Genomic DNA, 23058 nt, shown 5'->3' with positions numbered 1-23058 from the left:
ATGGACACGACAAGCCGGCCTCTTCTGTGGTTTTGTCAAGCTCGAGCTTGTAAAAACAATTACATGGAGATAAACTCAATCTGTTTGAGACAAAGTTGCTCAGCTAAGAAGCCTGACAGATGAAACCCGTGCTAAATCTTCACAGAGGAAGATCTTCACAGGCGTCTAGCACTTTCCCTCTTAGGGTTACCACAATGGAGTTAAGCAATGAGGGTTTTTTCCCCTAGGTCTCAAGCAGTACCTGGTCATATAAGGTTTGATTTGCTTTAACTATTATTTTATGTAGGGCAATGGGAAAGTACTAGGCTTTGTGAGGGTTTGGGGTAGGGACTTTTTTAGGAGAAAAAAAAAAGAGTAATGAGTGGTATGAAATGTTTCTGGTAAGAGTTCAAAGCTCTCCCTTTGTTCCTTGAAAAGTTTTTCCATCTCTGTCTTGAATTTCTGTTGCTTTTAAGCTGGAAGCAGCCACACGCACACACACATTCCTCCTTCATGGCTCATTGTAACACAAAACATTCATCTCTCTCTCTCATCTACTTGAACTCAGGCAACTCCAAAGCAACAAGAAGTCAAAACTACAGGTTTAACATTTATCAGGTTATTGAGCCCCCTGTGGTGAAGGTCTTTGGTCTTTCATCACACTTTCGCGAATAATGAGCTACCCTAGAGAAAATGCAATGACGAAATAACTTTCACCTTCCATCGCAGATCCCCCTTCACACTTTGCTGTAGGAGATGAATTGCTCAGAGGACTAAGGACAAGGCCGGAAACGGGCAGTTTAAATAAAGGAGAGCAAGTTTAAATAAAGGAGAGTAAGTTTAAATAAAGGAGGGCACTTTAGAGCACTTCAGACTTCAAAGAGCTGACAATCATGCTCCATGTAGTAGTAGGTGGGAAAAGAGGGCGTTTAAATAGCCCGTGTTTCTATTGCCTCGGGCAAGACTAGGAGCAGGTTTCTGAAAACACAGGTGAGCAATTACGGATGATTGACAGCACTAAATGGCTTGTTAATTCAGAAATTCGGGGACAAGGTGCTGGGATACCCTTAGGAGGTAAAGGCAGATCCTAGGAAAAGGCGGGAGGGGAGAGGGTGAGTCCGGCCAGGGCAGCTTGATGAGCCCAGCGGTCATGAGCAGAGGGGTGGCTCCGCTGGGCTCTGGATCTGCCGAGTTCCCTGGGATTTCTTGAGAGCCGCTGCCCTGGGTCTATGTTTATACAGGAACAGTTATTCGGAAAGCTACGAAACATGATCCCCGGTAACATAACAGATCTGCTGGCGGTCAGGTATTTGGGCATTTGTTCGGTGCCAAGTGATAAGGGAAAGGTTTCAATCACACTTAACACTGTGGAGAGACAAATGCTAACTAGGCTGCTGCTTTTCTCCCTCGTCCTTTTATCCGTAGCAATGGTTTAGAACAGTTTCCATTTGATACCTCAGTACCATATGTACAAGCCTCAACTTCACCGTTTCCTGAGCTTGCTTTTGGGAAGCTGTTCAGAAAGAGGAGGGAGGGATCTTGGTCGCATGACCCCATGAAGCAAAGTGTCATTTAGGAGGGGCTCCTGGGGTGATGCCCGACTAACACGTTGCTTGACTCCAGCAGCAGCAGCAGCAGGCGGGTGTCCAGATGCCTAAGCAAGTGTCTCTGGGGAGGGAACAATGCCATCGCACCAGCCTCTCCCTGTGTTTGCTCCTTATGACACAGACAGAAATAACGTCCCGCATTTGACAGATAACCCAGGCCGTTCGACTTCCCTCTGTGGTTGCTAAAAGGTAGCTTGAGAGCGAGAAAGAGGGAGAGAAGGGGCATGCTGGCTAGTCCCAACAATAAGAGGAGCCGTGGGAAGGACAATGCGAATCCATGGTGGCTAATTTGCACAGGAGGAATGAGGGGGCTGCAGCTCTGGCAGGCTTCAAGCTCTCCCCTGTTGCCATAGCGCTGCTGGCTGAGGAAGAAGAGCCGGGGCTGGCAGGCTGCCTTCTGGAGGGAATCTCCTTAGCTCTCCCCTTCTCCTCGGGAAGGACTCCACGGCATCCAGTCCTCCTGGTCGCAGCGACATCCCAAAGGGACAGATAGCAGGGGAACCCGGAGGGGAAGGCGGGGCATTACCACTCAGAAATAACCAAAGCTTTTTCACATCTCACGCCCTGCTCCTTCCCTCCTCCCCCCCATCATACCCTACACAGAGACAGAGATGTCAACCTTTGGGGAAGGAGCAGGAGTTCTCTCGTAGTCACAGAGTCACTCCATACATGGATTAAGCTAAATCCAGACTCCTTAAAACGTAGGTGTGCAACAGGCCTGGGTGTACAGGACAAAAATCTTCTTTGTGTTCTCTCACGTGTAACATTCTCCATCATAAAAGAAATAAATCAACTGCTCTCTTTCTGCTTCTAAGGCTCAGTGATGAGTTGGCAACAACTCCTTTGAGAGACAAGAAAAAGCACGATGCGGATTCCTACTTCGCTGCTGCAAACACTGGAGTGAGCGCAACTCCTTGGCCAGCTGCGTGACCAGGATGTAGTTGGGAAGGGAAATTAGCTCAGTAAAACACATGCGTGTGCCACCATGTCATTGGATGCTAGAGTCCCACTGTATCACTTCTCAGCCTCGGCATTATTAAATATTCTAACCATTGCCAAAGCTCTGCTCTCCAGAGCTGTCTCTACAGGTACACTGGGCTGGAAATTCAGGGCTAACACAATTTTAAAGGAAAGAATACTGCTTGCTAGTGCTGTGTCCGGGAAGATGTCTGTTTATATAGCTACTCCTGAAAGTAACTCAGACTCCTAGAGACCAACACTCAGGGCCCGTTAGGAATCCCGGTTCATGCCAAATTACAAGCAGTCCTATTCATGCCTATGATTTTGTCTCAGACTGATTGCAAAATAGACCCCACAATGATTATAAGGACCCGTTTTGCCATGTCCAAAGAAACAACCATTCCTGAAGACGGTTGCTAAGAGCAACGTTCCTTAAGCACCACCTTTAGACCAGATGGAAGCAGAAAAAAAAGTGCTGCTAGGAATTCAGCACACGAGATCAGTAACAGCCTGGTTACTTTTTAATCATTACTCACCTTCCCCTTCATATAAAAGTGTGTGCGGGGGTGCTGATCTAAGCTAAAATAGATACAAACCAAGGCAAAGGCAAGAGCTTTCAGTGTCCCACGGAAATGAATGCAGCGGCTGCTGCAGTTTACCGTGAGCAGCGAGAATGCGGATGCTCCGCGCTTCCTCCCTCCAGCCACTCTGTCGGCAGGCATGGAGGATGCCGCTGGTCTAGGGAAACCACTTTCGTCCTGTCCCCTCCGCCACCCCCCACGGCGACTCGCTCGAGATGCCCGGACGACCAGGAGGACGCTGATGCGGGGCTCCCGTCATGGGTCGCCCCGGACTAGCGCCGGGTGACTTCCCTCGGCCGCAACAGCCCTCTCCGTACTTGCGGGTAACTTTCTGTCCCGTCCTTCCTCACTGCAAAACTTCTGTAGGGAATGCAGCGGCTGGAATTTCTCTCTAGCTTGCTTGATTACACACACCTACACACTCGCGCATGTACAGGCAGAGCTCGTAAGGTTAGTGCCATGGCCAGCTAGAGTAGTTTTTAAACTGTAAAACCGCTCTACTCTCCTTGAAATTTCATTCTGATTTACTTTTTTCTTTTGCTCCCGGGAAAGGGCGGAATTTATACAACTTTCCTCCCACAGAAAAGCTGCGCTTTTAAAAGGTACCGCAAAAACTCTTTCACCATCACCACACAAGACATAAATCATCTCTTCTCTAACCCTAAACGCCACTCAAGTGTCAAGCAAGTAGACAGATGCTTCAAGGGAAATCAGACCAAAGGTCTCAATTCACAGCCTCTCGCCCACACGGAATCGGCTCGGCTCGGGGATCAGAGACTGACGGCCGAAACTTAACAACTAGTTGACAGGTTTTTAACTGATCAAGCATCGTATTAGCCATGCTTCCCTCTACTACGGAAACAATAAAGCAAAACAGTGGAAACAATTACAAGGAAGCCACGCAAGCTGCGCAGAGCCTTAGGCAACCGCGTTTGCCAGTCATTTTTCTATTGTTATTATAATTATCATCATAATCGTGCCGTTACTACGGCTACAATGAGCTGCAGCTACAGAAAAAAACACACAGCAATTCATCCTTCCGGATGCAAAATAAAAAAAGGCTTCGGTGCCCAACTCCGGTATCACGTCCCAGCTCTCCCTCAGCCACCCCTTCTAAGTCAATCCTACGTAAATCACATTCAGGCTTAAATGCACAATGAAAAAAGTGTCGGGAAATCTTACCAAATCTTAATACATGTGTGGTTCCTTGAGAATATCCAATCCACAGTAAGCACAGAAGGAGTCTAACGGTGCATCTGAAGACTGAATTAGTTACAATAGGGGAAATAATCTTCATGATGTTTCTATGCACACACGCGCTGCCTTACTTCCCCCTTCTAAGCCGTCAGGTTTCTCGGTAGGGTGAGAATGAGGATACGTAAACTGATGGCCCTCAGACACGATCACGGCATGGTCACAGAAAGAGGAGAGAGTCTACGCTTCCCAAACCCATTAGCAATCCCTGCATGTTCTTCATTCACTGCGCCAAGGAGCAACCTTCAACTGCAAGGAATGGTGGGACATCCATGTTAGTCGGGGGAGAATCCTTGAGAAATCCAAACACACACAATGTCCAGCCGAGTAAACCTGGGAGGCAAGAAAGGAGGAAAATCAATAGGTAATCCAGCTCGAGAAATCGCTGAGGTATCGCCACATAGTGAGCACCAGCCGTTTCACTGGCGAAGCTTTTGCCGTGCTCCCATTCTACTGCACTGCTGCACAGCTTCTGACGCGAAGCCAAGATTAAGTGAGAGAAATTGAGATAGCTCTTCTCTGCTTAAGGCTGCCTGCCAGACAGCCTTCCCAATTTCTATTATGCAACAGATCTGATCGCCTGGCGTTGTTGAAGGGGAAAAAAGCTCGGTTTTATTTACATGCTTCTAATTGTTATTAGTATTTCAGTTGTTCTGAACAATAGCTATAAAGGATGGGGGGGTGCTAGAGGGGAGAAGGGACTTGGTTGTGTAGAAATCAATTCATGCATTTCAATAGCTGACTGCCTGGGTCGAAATCACTTAGCTTCAGAGTTGTGAAAGAGAAGCCTGACAACAAAGTCAAGCAGGTTGTCAGAGTAACATTCAGGCTCAAAAAAAAAAAAAAAAAAAAAAAAAGAAAATTAAAAGAAAATCATTATATTTAACATTCACTAACTGTTACTCATGTTAATGCATGAAGTAGGATAAATGCAGTGGTTTGTATACTGACTGTTCTTAGGAACTTGCTCCGGACCCAAGGATTATGGAACACCATCCAGCTTTTGCATGGCAAACAGAAACCGACAGCGCTGGAGCAACATTGTTGAATGCAAAGACCTGTTTTGCTAAACTTGGTAGAATTGCAATGCTGTTTAACAGACAGTAACTTGGAGATTTACTAGTTTATGATTTCACTTTATTGTACCACTCTCTAATTTTGCAGTCTGCTTTCCTTTCACTCTAGTATTATGGAAATGTTGCTGTTCCTCCCTGTACTAAGAGATCTCTGCAGTTTGCCACTTAGCAGTCCTCAGTGAGAACAATAACACTTCCCAGTTTGATAATGGGATGCTGAGTTTATATGTTCAAACGCAGCCACAGACTTTTGTCTTTTGGCCAGGTGTTCCAAAGAAGACAAACTCACTTTGTGAACCACTTCAGAGTTTCCTTGGAAATACAATTAGTTGTGTGCCTGAATCCATTGAAATACATTGAACCAGAACTGTCAGCCTTTCCAATCTACGTGACGTTCTTGCTGAACCCACTTAAGATTTGTTACAAACACTAAAAGATAATTCTATATTTCCCATCAGGAAAATTAATTTATTTTATTCTACATTCTGCCTACAGACATATTTTGCCTCCTTTATCTTCCTCCTTGCCTTTTATTACCAAAGAAAATATCACTGTGATACTTCCCCCACAGGTACATAGAGATGAACACAGAATAAACCTGACTTTACAGAAATAAATACCAATGATGCCAAGCTAATTAGAACACTGAGGAATCTATCAGAAGTAAAGCAAGGCAGAGGTGAGTTCTATAATAACATGTGTGTATTGTAGATATGTACATAAATAACAGTAGCATTTGGATTATAACCTGTAGTGTTGCTGTTCTGCATCTCTAAAAGTGTTAGCAATTCACAGTAACTTTTTATTATTTTGCCTTACTGATTTCCTCTGCCCACTTTTACTTGAAACATTGTAAAATGCTGATGAAAAGAAATGTATGTTCTGAGAGGGGATTATTAAACATCATTGATTTTTTTTTTCCTTAAGATGGAGGCATAACTGCAGTGTCAAAAATAACTATCATGAATGGCTAGTTCTGCAGTCTAGCAGGGAATTCAATCAGACGATTTGACTACTGGAGCACTTTAAAAAGAACACCTAGTGTTAAAAGCAAGGATATCTAGCGACTCCTTCAGTTCACACTTAGAATATCTCCCAGTAAAAATGCAGAGACGCTTTTTATTCTATTTTCTATTTCATTTATTCTCTTCTACTCATTTATATTTTATCTTAGTCCAAGAAAAAATATAAAGCTGGTGTGAATGCTATGCAACTTCTTTGCCCTCCCTCCTTCCCCCCCCCCCCCCCGGTGTTGCTGAAATAAAGGACAGTAGAAATCTTTGGATACTGTTTCAATTGTGAATGCTGAGATACAGCTTCAACCGAATTTTTATTTATTTATTTTATTTAGTTTTCGCAAGCAGATTTGTAAACAAAATATTCATGGTCAACGTTAGCACATAAAACAAGAGGTAAACTTTGGGAAAAGTCACTCCTGTTAGTCTGCTTTTCTAAGGCTCTTAAAAAAATACAGCCACCTGTAATCTCAGCATAACAGAGCTCCTAACTCACTAAGACGTTTAGAACTGGAATCATAAAACAATTTGTGGTTAATTTCTGTTACTATTAAACTCTCAGCAGCCCACGCTGCAGCCCCTGGTCTCACGCCTCAGACTCAGCCCAGATTCCTTCCCCCGCGCCAGCTCCCCGCAACCGGCTGCGGCCTCAGCACCGCGGACAGAGTCCGGCGCGGCCCCGGCGTCCTGTTCAGTACCGCGGAGAGGGCTCCCGGCCGCCGCCGCCTCCGCTTCAGGTGTCAAAAGCCTTTTTTTCTCCCCCACCCTTTCCAATCATTTCACAACATGGAAAGGAAATTAAAATATGTTATCGGTTTCTTTAAAGGTATATATTATAACCCCTATTATGTTAGCTAGCCAGCTATTTTGTGGCATTTTATGAGTCCAGGAGTACCTCTCTCGTTATCTGCTATCACACATCACCTAATGCTCTGGGTTAACATCCCTTCCCCATTCGTTCAAACCCTAGCTTCCACCTTGAAGAAAAGTTGTAGTTAACTCAGAAATATTTTCTCAAGAATATCAGTTCCTTATACAAAAAGTCAATCTTGGGAGGTATCAGATGTTTAGAACTCACTAAATATTTGGTGACTGAAGATTACTTGCAGACTAAATAATGAACTAAAGACTCAGTCTTCACCACTCTAGATTACTTTTCTGTTAATTGGAGTTTAACTTCACTTCTTCGGGAATGGGAAAAGGAAGGGTATCCTTTAAAACGATACTTTTGTGCACCCTCCAGAATGATTTCAATATGAAAACAGGTAAAGGTTCTTAGTACCTTTCATATTTCTTCCCCTCTGAGATGTACAATTCAAAGGCTGTAAATCCCTAATAAAATGTCATACTGGATAAGCTGGTCTTGTGTTTTGGGAGCTCGTCACCACTGTTACACAGCTCCTTTCATATTAAAGTCTATATGAACCTGCCCTCCACACTTCAGTGATCAGCTACAGGCAAATCTACAATTTCTTGGTTACATGTTTTGATATTTTTGGTCATCTATTGCAGTCATAATGTTAAAATATCTCTAATACACAAGGACATCTTTATTACACAAGGACAATGTTCAAGTGCAGCTGATATGAAAAACAGTTATCCAGCCACAGACGAGGAAAGAAGAATAGACAGTCTAAGGCCTTTATGTCTTTTCAGGGTAATAAAAACCTGTCACACTTTTAGCTGTGTGTCAAGTATAAGTGGTGTACATTATGTACATAATGTTTCATTTGGAAAGGAGAGATATGTGGTTCTGATTACCTTATATCAGGCACTTTTCCCATCAGATCTTATTTTTATGTGCTGTTATCACTATAAAAGTTAACCCACTTCCAGCTAGCTGCCACCTACCGGGATAGATAGTTTTATCATATTACTTTAAAAAAAGGAATGGACTTTTATTTTCAGGGCATAGCTGTGTCTCCAAGAGGCAAAACTGATGTTTTTTTATATCACTTAGGCTACTGTTTTGGCCTCTCCCAACAACAACAGATATAAATTTAGTATATGTATAACATATGGTCCCTCAAATATTTCTTGGGCATTTTTCAGTAAATCCTTGCAAACGTCTCAGATTCACATGCCACCAAAATCCTCCTGCTGTTGCAATCTGGTGTGAGGAGAGCCACAGCTTATTGCAAGACCTAACCAGCATCTCCAGATCTCTAGAAACAAGAATTGCAGCTTTGCTGACAAAGCAGTAACACAGTCCTCCCCTTTTACAACGTTTGCCAAAGTATTGAAATTAGTGTTGATATTGTAATTTAAAAACACATTGAGGCCCACTGGCACTTCACACCCACCAGCTGTAACAAAACCATAGGTCCTTCTCTGTTTGTTATTATCTTCATCCAAATTTGCAACCAAGTTTCTGCTGCACTGATGATTAGTGACATTTTAAGATGGTAATTAATTTTTAGCTAGTGGAAAGATGTGTATTCTAATTAATGAACTGAGTATGCAATAGACTTACTTGTTTAGACACTTCTGAGTATCATAGCAAAGCACTTTCTTAGCAAGTTTTAAGGAGCAGGAACAAATATTTATGACATTGTCTACAGATCAGTGTTTGGTCTCTTCCACTTGCTTTGGGTTTCAGGAAGCTGTACAAGATTTTGGGAGGAAAGCTATGACGTTTAATGTTTTTCATGCTCTACTCTCCCAAAAGTTTCTAAGGAAAACGTGAAGAGAGGTTTTCATTATAATGTATTCATTCCTTCTCTCAGTGCACACAAGGCTGTAGCAGTCATGCCTGCACTTCGTAGGCAGGAACGTTTTGCTTTCCACGGAGTGTCAGCGCCCTGGCTAGGTTAGTGATGGATGCTCACCCAAAGAATGCTGATTTTGTACAGAAATAAATGACAGGGCTGCCGACAAGCCAACAGAGGGACTGGCTATGTCCTACAGCGGATACAGGCGGAGACTTCAAGGAAGTAAAGACTGTTGTCCACCCACAACTCTAGCGAAGTTAGAGCCCATTTCTCACCTCCGCTCTGCCAAGAGAGCAGGAGGCATATCCTCAATCCTGCCGGTTCGGCCTCCCTGAACCCGTCTCTGAAGCAGCGCTCCCGCTGTGGGAGGGGGTTCCGGGCTACCGCCGGCACCAGGCGGGGGTCACTGAGGGGCTGCTCTGCTCTGGCCTCTAGTCCGGGGTCCCACATCTACACTACACATGAGGACAGCGGTGGCTCTGACGGTGCTGAGCAGCCGCGGCGGAGGAAGAGAGGAAGGCGACAGGTTTGCCTTTCCCACAGTGAGGGACAGACCCGGGCGGCAGCAGCGCTCATGTCTTCCAGCTCAGCGTCCGCCTTTGCCCTGAGACACCTGGCCAAGAGCTATCGTGGTGTACAGCTCTTGGCGCAACGCGGCCACGGTACAGCCCCCGCCGCCCCTCATCCTCTCCCTCCTCCCCCCATACCCCCTCACTTGCATGCAACCCCTCCGGCAGTGGTGGACAGCCGGAGACCCCGGGACATCCTCCTACCTTCAGCTGCGGGAGGGGAATCGGGGAGGGAGAGGAAGGCGGAGGCAGGGGAGGAAGAAGGGCGGTGGCAGAACGCCGGGGACAGCCCGGGCTGCGGTGCAGCCGGTGTCCGGGCACCACTGACGGCGGCGGCAAGCGAGGGAGGGAGGAGGGAGAGAGAGAAGCAGGGAGGGAGGGAGGGAGGGAAGGAGGGAGGGGAGAAGGGAGGGATGGAGGGAAGGGAGAAAGGAATGAGGTCCGCCTCCCTTCGGGAGCGCTGCAACTCGCCCTTTAAAGGAGCAGAAACTAGCTTTCTCTACGGACGCCACTGCCGGCTTCCCCCATCGCCAAGTGTCGCCGCTGCCCCCGCCGCTGCCTGCGGTCACCGGCAGCCGCAGGGCTCCGGGGACGGCCGGCGAAACAGAAGCGCTCCCGCCTCTGTTCGCGTGCCGTCGCCTGTGGGGCCCGAGGATGCCGGGCCGCGAGTTTTCACGGCGTTAAAATTCCGACCTCCTAATCGAGATCTCTGGACACCGTTTTGTGAACGCGGAGGGGGTGGGGGTTGGACCCTGCCTCCTGTGAAACGGCGCTGAGTTACCCCTGTCCGTCCTCATTTTGCCCCGTGTGTGAGCCGAGCGCTCCTACCGCAGCCTGCGGGGGGGCTAGAAAAAGTGCAAGTACCTTCGGCTGCTTGTCGACTCCTTTTCTCATGCTGAAACCCACCTGCCCCCATTGCTTCTTTGAACTAGTGTCTGCTAAACTCGTGCATTTTTGTCGCCATTCTAGCCCTTCAAGGTTGGAAGGCGACCCAGGGAGCGGGAGACCGCCTCTGGACCCCCTCCGCGCCCGACTCGCTTCTAAGTGCCGACGCTGCGGGAAGGGGGCTCTGGTAATAGGCCTCCTTAATCAGCTGGAGTGGGAAATGCGTCGTCCTGCCCGCCTGGCGGGACTGCCAGTGATTTCCTCCCTAGCCCAGCCACGGTCGCCCCCGCATCGCCACAGGCGTATCTTTGCCTCTTCTGCGCTCCTCCCGATTTTGTTTCGTGACTCGGACATGCCTTGAAGCATTGCAGGATTTCCCTTGCGCGTCCCCTCCACCCTTCTCGAGGTCTGATCTCCAGGCAGACGTGATGTGCAATTTGACAGGAAGATTCCTGTCTGCTCTCTTTGCCCGCACGGAAAATTCCTGTTCCCGGATCCGCGGGCGAGCGCAGTCTGCACCCCACTAAGGATGCTCAGGCGTTGCCCTGCTTCATCTATCCAAGCGACCAATTAAGGAACCCTGGTTATCAGAGGCGGGAGGGGGGGACTCAAAAAGTGTCGAAGAGATGGGGCTGGGGACGATGGGGGTTAGTGACTGAAGAGCTCCTATAATTAAATAAACAACAGAGTTGTTGTGCAAAGTAAATAAGTAGTCAATGATCCCATTGTGGAGCCAAGCGCAGGCGGCACAGATCGCGGCGGGCTCACAGCGATTGGACTCTGGCCGCTGTGACTTGCAGCTTAATCGGTCCCACAGCACAGCTTTTAATTACTTGCAGCACACTTTCATGGCCGACAGAAAATTCATTAGTCAGTTTATTTGCCTGAAGCGGTAATGGAGATAACTCTTGTAAAAACAAACGCACTGCTAAAGCAGTGCCGCCGTGGGCGGTGAAGGAAGCTGGGGAGGAGGTGCCACTCCAGGAGTAAAAGGGTCGCTTGTAGGAAAACTGAGCGGAATAACGTCATAAAAAGCTGAGCTCCGTGGGATCCTGCAGGAGAGAAAGGAGTGGCGGGGATCGCCACGGTAGCGGCCAAGTCATCTACCGCGATCTCCGAGAAGGCGAGGCAGGTTAATGGGAAGCGTGCGAGGGAGGCTGAGTAAATGTGCAAGCAGTGACTCGTTGATTTCGTCTTTTTTTTTTAATCACTGACTGCATTTGCACTGTTACTTACTATCCAGCGTTTCCTGACCAGAGGAAAAACAGATAACAGAGTAAACATAAAAATATGTGAGTCAGAGGTGTCTCTCTAAGATGACAGAAGGAAAAGGAGGGGAAGAAAATGGATGTGAGATAGTTCTAACATTACAGATAGACTGTGTAATATCCTTAAGTAGTCACTTCAACGCAACTACGCTGATATAGATACTTTTCCCTTGTTGCCTGGGTTACATTTCTGTCCAGACGTGAAATTCTTAATGCTTTCCTCAGCCAACAACAGTTTATGAAGAATTAGGTCCTCTCAAACAGTGAAGAGGTTCCCAGTGTCAACAGTGCTGTTATCAAGACGTATTACTTAGGATATTTAGGGACTTTGCATATATCTCACTATTATTCAAATGAAGAATACTGGAGCAGGGAAATGAGAGCAGGAATGTTGGAACAAGCCTAAACTCACACTGTAAGTCAGTGACATAATGGGAAAGTACTCTGTGATTGCCTTTTCTCAGGTTTTGACTACTGCAAAACTTCTTCCTTTAAATAATGGCAAAGCACCTTGTTATTTGCTTCTCAGTTATACTGCAGAAACTTTGATCTTTATCAGTATTGACCACCAAGTAGAAACAGGAAAGCATAGGCCAAGTTTTTCAATATGCAAAATAAGATGTACCAGAGAATTTGTCACACAAGTTCTTGGACTGTAATTAAAAACCAAAAACCAAAAAAAAAAAAAAAATCACCACCACCACCAAAAAATCAAGCAAAAACCAAATAGCAAAAACTACAATAACCACCCAAACTTATTTACTTACTTACTTGCTTCTTGTTTATTGGTGACTTTTTAAATTCAAATTTACAACTTTATCAAATAAGAAAATACATGTTATCTTTTCACCAGCTATTTAAACAATTTTTATAAGGACCAATAAGAATTTAATCGCATTAAAAAGTAAACAACTTTGCAAAGATCTTTGTGGGAATGGGTTTGGGGTTTGTTTGTTTTTTCCAGCATAATTTCTAGATATATGAAATGAATTATCTGGGTTTATCACATTCCCATTAGGTGCATTTGGATCTCAAAGTTAGAGGTAATGTAAACTTGTAGCCTAATTTCTTTAAGCCTTCCAAAATGAAATTACCTAAGGATGACAGATACATCCTTTCCCCATAGAAATCTATTGCTAGCACTCAGAACATCTGAATATTTAATTTTTTTCTTTCCTTTCCTGCTTTATCTTTCAATTTAGGTCAGCTATGATAACATAAACATGGATAGATTTAAAGATCTTTCAAAGGAGTTTCCATCAATTTATTTTGACAATGCCATCACTACAAAGACTCCCAAAACAACCAAAATAATCTTTTAGGGATTTTTCATGCTGTGACTTAACATCCCTAAACAAATTCTGTCCAGTTTAATGACCCAAATCTGAATACTGACACTTGTTCAAGTTGAGTGGTTCCCAGTTTGTGCCCTGCCACAGAAAACACTGAAGCAAACCTTTGGGGCTTCAGATTGTAGACAAAGAAGGTTTTTGTTCTTTCTGCCAGTCTTTTCTTTTTTTTTTTTTTTTAAACGCTCTTACAGTTGTGAACAACACTGTGTGGTCTTCCAGGAAGTCTGTGTCCTACTGCTATAGCATAAGGATTTTTGATACAGCTCATGGGCAAAGACAGAGGTTTTGTTGCTATTTTGACCAAAGAAAATCCTCCTAAATGTTGCCTTTTCACCGTTGGTTAACTTTCGATGATGACTTTGTATACTCATATTCCTGATCAAACTGGCTGCATATATCAAGTCATGTCCTTTCAAACAGAAGAATGAGTCTCAGCAGCATGGCATAAAGGCAAAAATTCTCTTTCTAGAAGAAACAAATCCCTGTTCTTGTATTATCCACTTGAGGGAGACAATGAGCCATAGGTTACATCCATATGTCAATTTGATGGACCACAAACAAAACTGATGAGGAATTTCTACCCATTGTGTGTTATTGTTAATTTTAAAAGGACTGACCTGTGTAAAGAGCAGACATGTTTCTCACTGCACTTCATTGATCTGTATGTCAGACAGTTTTCTTTCTTTCCCTACAGATGGGATCATTCAATGACTTTCACTGATAGGTCTTAAATAGGAATGCGAGACTTTCAGGATGATATCCCATAACTCTAGAATTAATATCTCACATTTGGGCAATCTGATCTGATTCAAGACTTACATGTGAATTTACCTTACTGTTGAAGAGATACACCAAACTGTATTATATTACTAAGATGGGTAAAATAAATACTACTAAAAGCCATAAAAGAATAAGAACTTTGAGTCTGAATACCTTTGAATATAGATGCACAGCTTGGACATTTTTTTTTAATTTGGTACCAGTCATGATGAAGTGTACAATGTTCTCCAATAGACTGCCATATTTTGCAGTCCCCCCAGGAAGACTTTCATGGCTTAGCAATTGTTATTGTTGGAATATATTCTGATGCTTGCCTCAAATGGCTTTATGGCAATTGACAATTACTCTTCCTCTCACCTGCAGAGGACATAAATATGAATTTTTATTCCTCCCTCTAAACTACTTTCTGAATGTAGAATAAATATTATGAAGGAAGTTAAATGTCACTCCTTTTTTCAAGAAGAGCAAGAAGGGCCACCCAGGAAGGTCTCTGTGATAGAACAGATAATCCTGAAAACTATTTCCAGGCGCATGAAGGACAGTAAAATCACTAGGAGTAGTCAGCAAGTATTCACCAAGAGGAAGTCATGTTTAACCAATTTGATAAACCTTTAAAACTAAGTGACTGGCTTGGGAGATGAGCAGAGGTCAAGCAGATAGTGCCCACTGCACTGGTTCCCATAAGATCCTCATAAAGAAGTTGTTGATCTACAGGCCAGATGACCAGACAGTGAGGTATATGGAAAACTGGCTGAATGTCAGGGCCCAGAGGATGGTGACCAGTAGCATGAAGTCTAATGGGAGGCCAGTAACTAGCAGTTTACCCCAGGGTCAATACTCCATCTAGTCTTGTACTGCATCTTCATTAATAATCTGGATAATGAAGCAGAGTGCACCAGCCAGTTTGCCTGTGATACTAAGCTGGGAGGAGTGGCTGCCACACCAGAGAATTGTGTTGCCATCCAGGCTGGAGAAGTGGCCTGACAGCAACCACATAAAGTTCAACAAAGGCAAGTGCAGGATCCTGCACCTGGAAAGGAACAATCCTCCAATTTACAGCTGACTAGCTGAAAAGCATCTTATCTGAAAAAGGCCTGAGGTTCCTGGTGGACACTGTTAAACATGAGCTGGCAATGTATCATTGTGGCAAAAAAGGCTGATGGTATTCTGGGGTGCATTAGTAGGAAAAGTGCTGCTAGCACATTGAGAGAGGTGATCTTTACCCTCCAGTTAGCACTAATGAGACCACATCTGAGATGCTGTGTCCAGTTTTGGGCTACCCAGTACCAGTGACACATGGACAAACTGGTAAGGGTACAATGAAGGGTGATGATGAAGGTATTGAAGCATCTGCTATATGAAGAAGTGCTGAAAAAGCTGGAACTGGTTAGCCTGGAGAAGAGAGGTCAATGGAAGATCTTATCAATGTATGTAAATATCTGAAGGAGTGCACAAAGAAGATGCAACTAGGCTTGGTTCAGTGGTGCCCAGTGACAAGATCAGAGACAACATTCACAAACTGCAACACGGGAGATTCCCTCTGAACATCTGCAAACACTTTTTTACTGCGAGAGTAACCAAACATTGACACAGCTTGTCCAGAGAGAGAATGGAGTCTCCCACTTGGGAGATATCATAGACCTGTCTGGACATGCTCCTGGGCAAACAGCTGTAGGTAGCCTTGCTTGGTCAAGGAGTGGGTTGGACCAGATGACCTTCAGAGGTCCTTTCCAGTCTCAACTATTCTTATTTTCTTGTGTCTCTCCCAGCCTCCTCTGGTTTAGATAAATTCTAAGTATCTCACAGTTACAACTGCTTTTGTCAGAGTGTTTCTAATGGGTTCATATCACTACATTACAGTGTTCAGAACTGTATTTAGTACAGAAAATACTAGAACAAGAGCAGTGAGTGGAAGGAAGGGCTATACTACTGTTTTCAGGTTCTCATCTTGTTCAGAAATCCCAATATGATGTTTGACTCCTTTGCAATAGCATGCTATTGTAGTTTCATATTTGCCTTGTCACAATAACTTCTAGGTGCTTTTTTGCTTAACTGCCACCTGATTAGCTGCTTCCTCACTTGCACTTGCTGAACTACTCATTTATTCCCAAGTGTAGAATCATGTGCTTGTCCCTGCTCAATATCATTCTTATATTTATCCAGAATGCTATTTCAATTTATTGAGACACATTCTAAATTCTGGGCCTAACCAGCAACATTTTTGCAGTTGCCGTAATATTGTATTCATCAAAAGCTTAAATAAGGCATACAAGTCATTAATACTTGTATTATCAAATATGCGATAGCAGAATAGCAGGTCATAAAGAATTCCAGAGAAGTCTTTTTTTTTCTGTCATTAAGGTTCAACAGCATACTAGTAAAACTCGTTTGCACCACTTTTTACTTTCTATTTTGCCTATGCAAGATCCATGTCTTGTTCAGGTTTATTCTTATAAACTCCATAGTCTTGTTTATGAAAACCAATATATTGTATCAATGTCTTATCTTTGTGCTTAGTTCTTTGAGCCCAATAGAATTTCTCTATTTTTTAAAACCCCCAAATATATATATAGGAATATGTATTTATCGATTTAACAATTTGTGCGTGTCTAGTTTTTCACAAATCCAGTGCTAATTTAGATGCATGGATGAAAAACACTAATAAATGAACCAATAAACCTCTTGGCTATAAATGAAGCTTTGGGGGAAAAAAAAGTAGACGAAAATTATGTGGAGCAAATTACATGAACGGGACCTGGTTTTGCATCTAAACTTAGAAGTAGTCATAATGGGTACAAAAATAAATAATTAAAAAGCCCCACAAACAAAAACACAAAAACGATGCCCAAATAAAACAACATAAAACCAGCACCAGTTATTTTTTACAAGCACAATGCTGAAATGCCTATGACCAACTGGTTTACATCTTAAAAAAGAACTATATACACCACCTTACAATAGAGCCTTAAAAATAATAAAAATATGGCTTTAGTTTGATTAATAGGGAGTAGAAGCCTCTCTAGCATGAGATAACGCCCAATAGATGGACAACCCTGAATTGTAAAGATGGGAGAGGACATTCTAATTATGGGAAGAAGTTTGAATTTCACTTTGCAACTGAAATTCAAGTAAGATTTAAGCTTCACTAATAAGAATAAAATGGATCTTTGATCATTGTACTTTTTTCATATTTCTCTTAGTATACACCATATCAACAATTAACATTATTTACTCATCAGCAAGCTGCAATAGTTTGTGTACAGTATACTGTCAATTTATGCAAACTCTCCATATAGGGGGAACTTTGTGGATCATACTTACAATATTAAAAAGTTAACTGTTTTCTAATTGTCTGAGTCATTTATTCCCCTTGAATTGAGAGAACTAATTTTCAAGTGGGAATAATATAGTAGGGGACTTCTGTCTTAAATTGTTTAAAATGCCTAATCTTAAAGTGATAATATAAATAGAATTCATAGGTGATATTCTTGTGGTTAATATACAGCTGAGAATAGACCTTCACCCACAAATATGCAGCCACTTAAACCAAATAATCTATTATATATCCTGATGAACGATAATTAATTACATTTCTTTTCTTGGGCTTTAGAAATTGACATGAATCCACTGTCCAGATTCAGATATACGGCATTACATATCACATATTAATTAGTTGTGACAGCCACTGAGTAGTTTAGCACTCAGTGCTTGTTACTCATTAGGACAACTGGTAAGGGATGTTCCACTGAGTTCAGACTCAGAACAGAAGTATTAAAGTTTACTAGCGTGTAGAGAATTACAAGATCTGTGCAGTGTCTAAATCTCTTTGAGGTTTTGGGAAGTGAATTTCACCTAAAGCAAGCCTATGCTTCTAATTTACCTTGAAATTATTTTAGTTAGACTATGTAAACTGTATTTGGTCCATTTCAGAGAAGGAAAGGAAATTGCTCCACCATTCAAACCTAAGCAGTTTATCAGATATGGAAAGTCATTTCTAGTATGTGAAAAATACCCCCCTGGGGCACATTCCAATATGCATTTTAAGTAGATAGGAAGACACATATCCTGGCATTATATTATAAAACTATAGTGACCTACTTTAGCAGTGATAACCATAAGTGAAGTAATGGGGCCACAAAAATTTGTAAAAATAAGCACCTTAATTGAGGAAGTCTAAAACTTTTTTTATATAGGCATAAAATAATGGATTTTTTAGACCTCTATCATCAAGTCCAACCATGTACTCTAGATGTAGTCCAACCAAGTACTCTAGATGAGCTGCTCCATGACCTTCCCTAGCACCAAGGTCACAGGATTGTTAGTAAATGATGGAGAGTGGCTTGATGACCTCTTTCACCAACTCCCTCACTACTCTTGTGTGGATCCTATCTGGCCTCATAGATTTGTGCATATCTAAGTGGCATACCAGGTTACTGACCATTTCCTCCTGGATTATGAGGGCCTTATTCTGCTCCCCATGACTAACTTGCATATATGAGACTGGGTACTCAGAGAACAACTGTTCTCTTTTCAAAGTCTGACACAAAAGAACCTCAGTCTTTTCTTCATCCTTTTTCACTATGTTTCCCTCTGCATCCAGTAAAGGTTGGAGATCTTCTTTAGACCTCCTTCTGTTGCTGATGCAAAGACATTTTTTGTTTTCTTTTATACCAGCATCTGGATTAAGTTCTAGCTGGGCTTTGGCCCATCTAATTTTGTCCCTGCATAACTTCACAACATCCTTGTAGCTTTCCTGAGTGGTCTGTTCCTTCCTCCAAAGGTAACAATACTTTCTTTGTTTTTACCCTGAGTTCTAGGCAAAGCTCTCTGTTCAGCCAGGCTGGTCTTCTACAACAGCTCCTCTTTTGGTCTGTGGTGACAGCATGCTCCTGTACCTTTAGGATTTGGTTTTTAAAGCATGTCCAGTCTTTCTATACTCCTTGGCCTTTCAGGACTGCCTCCCAAGGAACTCTCTCAACCACTCTTCTAAACAGGCCCAAGTCTACCCTTCAGAGGTCAAGACAGTAGTTCTGATGACTCACCTTGTTACTTCTTGAAGAATCAAAAACTCTATAATTTTGTGATTGCTATGCCCAGGACAGTCTCTGTCACATCACCCATGAGTCCTTCTCTCTTCACAAACAGCACATCCAGTGGGACACCTCCAGAGTGGTTGGCTCACTCATCCAATACTTCTCACATTTTAAAAATTTATCAGAACCTTGAGTTCCTTAATTTCTTTGCTATTTCATTCATTTGCTGAGATGAAGTAGTAGGTTTCATTTCAGTCTGACTTTTTAGTAGAACAAAAGTCAGCTTCTGGGAGAACAGATTAAGCACTCTAGTCAGCACAATTTGAATATTAGTTAAATACCTTGTCAAATTAGGATCTGACTTAGAGAAAACATTTAATGTTGTGCAAGAACTCTTTTCCCCTGGAGAGTATGTTAGTACTTATATGCAAGTAAGAAATTATGATCAAATTTGAGAGATGAAGACTGCTTGATGTTCCAAGTTTGGACAGCCATGAAAACTATCTTCATAGCTTAATTGCAAGATATTGTTGAAATGCATTTTATACAAAAACCTTCTAGAAGTGAAAGGGACAAAGGAGAACTTTGTTTTCATTATTTGAGATTGCTGAAATTAGAATTTCAAAGTCATTGATAGAAAAAAAAGGATGTTGGACACACCATTGTGAGAGAAAATTCAGGACAAGCAAGAGATGATGAAACCAGTGCTGTGAGTAGCAGAACCTGGTCCTGAAATTGAAAATCAGGAAGGATAAGAGAAACCAAAAAGCTGTTCCAAAATTCACAGTCTCCTTTCTGGGAAGAGTGAACAACAGTATTAGAAAGGAAATAAAATATTCTAAATTTACAGAAACTATTTGAAAGACGAAAGAAGACACTATGTTGGGACTGCCAGGAGTGAAGACTTTCTGAAGATATAAAGACTGACACAAGCTATCCTTGGATCATTTAGGAGTGTTTGATTTGCCTTAATACTAACTAGAATGTAAAATATCTTATGAAAGCATTTTAAAGTCACAATCTACAATTGTTTGAACCAGTGTTTTACTGTTAACTTGGCATGTTGCTATACCTATAAATGATGAACATTGAGGTCATAAAACCACAGGCGATCAGACTTAACAGTACAGTAAGTCAAATATCCAGCCTAAAGAGAAGCTGAGAAACTTTCCATCCTCATAATTCTACAAAAAACCCCAAAACCAATCCACCCAAACTGTGTCCCTCTGTTTCAAGTGTGTACTTTTTCTCCTAACAGAAAAGAGGCACTACTCTGATACCTCTTGCTACAAAAGAGAAGAGATGCATCTTCTCTTCTAAATATAGCATACTGTTTTAGTAGTACTTCATGAAAAATATCTAAATCAAATGGAAATTCTTATCTCAACAGGATGAATTTATAATGAAAAGTGAGAAGAACGAGACAAGCACATCATATCAAGACATAATTTGAAGTCAAATATTTTGCTGTTTTTGTTTCTTCTTTCAGACTTGACATGAATCCAAGAAGGGAGAACTATAATTAATGATATTCTTATCTTTTATGTTTTATTAACAAGTCTTTTGCGTCTGGAAAACAACAATTAAAAATAAAAAGGATAGGGACAATTCTAAAAATCACTGAAGAGGTAATTGAGACAAAGCACAAAAAAAATAAGTGAAATCTAGCTCTTACTAACAATAATATCTAACAATAAATTTCACTGCAATTTAAATAGCTGGAACACACACGAACAAATGGAGTGACTGAATTGTCCACTTTTGGCCAGAGATGGGAACATTTCCACAAATGATAAGAACATTTTCATGTAACTCTCTACATTTTACAGTAGATAGCACTGTGAGTCAGATGATTAAACAAAGTTCAGAACTTTGAACTACAGATTTCCCCTCAGTTCTCACAGACAAAGAATGCAACTAATAATTTCATATGGGCCTCTCTATGGCAGGCAAAAGGTGTTTTTCAATAGTCTAAGCAGTTGGTTTATAACACTAAAAGGAGCAGAACTAACTTGGATTAAATCACTTAGATGGCATTAGAAACCCACATATTGGTAACTCATATGAGGACCTGCCCAGACAATTATTGAAAACAAGCAATTGAGGTTGATGTTGTTTACTTTTTTGTTGCAATAGACCTTGAAGGTAATATTATATGCTTATGGTAACTGCTACTTTGGGAAATACGTATTTTAAAATATAATTATTTTTCCTCTACATTTTTACTTTAGGAAAACCATAAATAAACATCTAAAATCAAATATGAATATGAAGTATGTACAATTGTAGCCATTCAGAATCCAAAAATACTTTAAAGAACGTGTTCTTCATATTATAAATCATCTTCTTTATATTTTTGCAATGAAAATACTTTGTTATTACATTGTGAAAGAGGAGTGCTGACTCTTACTTGCTAAAACCTAGTCCTGCTAATACTTCAATATGTACAACACTGGCAAAGCTGGCTAAACCCTGGTGGCTTTTTTTCCCAAACCCAGGCATTTCTAACCTTGCACTTTGATCGGCAGTTCTTTAGCTAGAGGACAGCAAAATGAAAATCTCTTGTTATAGTCTACCAATAGTGTAAATTACATTTACATTCATGTAAATGTAATTCAAAACTAAGTTTTTTGCCTGCCATTACCCCTACACTGTTCATTCTGTCCTTTTGTGCTTATCATGAAATAAAGAAGTGTCTATTTTTAAATTACATAGGGCATTAATAAATTAAACTGGAAACTCTTTATTTTTAGTGCTTAAGTGTGTAGTCCTATGCAATTTAACAATAGAAAAATAGTATCAATGATGCAGCAAAAGTATAGTCTTCCCAAAGTAAAAAAAAAATTATGGAAGTCTTGACTGATGTTATTCATCAGCCCTTACTGGGCTCTGATATCTCCCAAACTACTTATCTTATTAAAGAAAGCAGCTTTTTATCAAGTGTTTAATCATTAAACTAGAAGAATTTGGTCTTGTTTTGGAATGATTATGGCCTGGCATTTACCAATAGCTGATTTTAAGCAATGTAACCTGACTGCTAGCAGTCTTCACTTTAGCATAGAGACATAGTGTTATTTCCACTTCACTGGCAAAGTCCCCATAAATTTCAGTAGCAAAAAGCTATTTTAAATTTTTTTTTTGCTTATTTGCAGATTATTTTTGGCTTTTTCTCATATCATACATTTGATTGATCAGGTGTGTCCCCCTGTCTGTAAGCTGAAGATGCTGATTGTGAATAAATATTCCCAAGGGAAAAGAAATAAATCCACTCTAAATGAATTCCATGTCTTGTTTCAAATTTATGCCTAAGTCTCAGGAGATAAATAGCTAATACATTAGTCCACCAACAGTCTGATTAAATGCAAGTTTCCTTGTATTCTGTAAGATAGTAGGAAGAAAGTAATAAGTAATAAATTTTGCTAATGTATCTAGAGCTGGATCATCATCAAACACAGATGAAAAAAAGTCACCAGTTTTCCCTAATGAGAGCTGTGAAACTTTGTACTTGATATGTGTGCTTGAAAATAAATGCAATATAGAAATTAAGAGATTTCACTAACAGTGAGACCCTCAATGCAGTTGTTAGACATTTTTCATAGTAATTATGATGATTTTACAAAGCAATTGGTTTTACTTTTTTCCTGCTGGCATAAGACCATGGTCAGAGAGAAACAGGTAATCCACTTATTAACAGGCAATCTGGTTATTTTCTTATAAACAGTGAAAACTAGTCTTTTGTCAGAGAAGGTCTTACAGCAATAATGCAAGTATATTTTGCAAGTTAAATCAGGAAAGACTCCAGAAGGAGTTTCTATGAAGGCGTAGAAACTGTTTAGGAATATTTCAACTATTTTTCAGGTTCTATCAAAACTTCTAGTCACTGATGTCTCTAGATTTGCCCTGAAGCAAAGCATCTGGTTTCTGACATGAAGTTTAGGTACTTCGTGTGCAAACCAATATGCAGTTAGTGTGTATTCCTGAGATTCA

The 23058-nt window shown here is 41.7% G+C and overlaps 1 protein-coding gene across 3 annotated transcripts in view; it reads right to left on the bottom strand.

Annotated features, from left to right (window-relative positions):
• Nucleotides 1-10052, bottom strand: part of GRIK2 (glutamate ionotropic receptor kainate type subunit 2) — a 389366-nt gene extending 379314 nt beyond the window's left edge. For all 3 annotated transcript variants that reach the window (XM_071548811.1, XM_071548810.1, XM_071548812.1), the window contains exons 1-2: nucleotides 9958-10052; nucleotides 4310-4714 (exon numbers count right to left, since the gene is read on the bottom strand). In XM_071548811.1, the coding sequence (XP_071404912.1) occupies nucleotides 4310-4424 (115 nt within the window). In that variant the 5' untranslated portion in view covers nucleotides 4425-4714; nucleotides 9958-10052. The remainder of the gene's footprint in view (nucleotides 1-4309; nucleotides 4715-9957) is intronic.
• Nucleotides 10053-23058: the final 13006 nt, after the last annotated feature.

This window comes from Pithys albifrons, chromosome 2, assembly GCF_047495875.1.
Source record: "Pithys albifrons albifrons isolate INPA30051 chromosome 2, PitAlb_v1, whole genome shotgun sequence".
NCBI classification, from domain to species: domain Eukaryota; kingdom Metazoa; phylum Chordata; class Aves; order Passeriformes; family Thamnophilidae; genus Pithys; species Pithys albifrons.
This window is presented reverse-complemented; position numbering and strand designations above follow the sequence as displayed.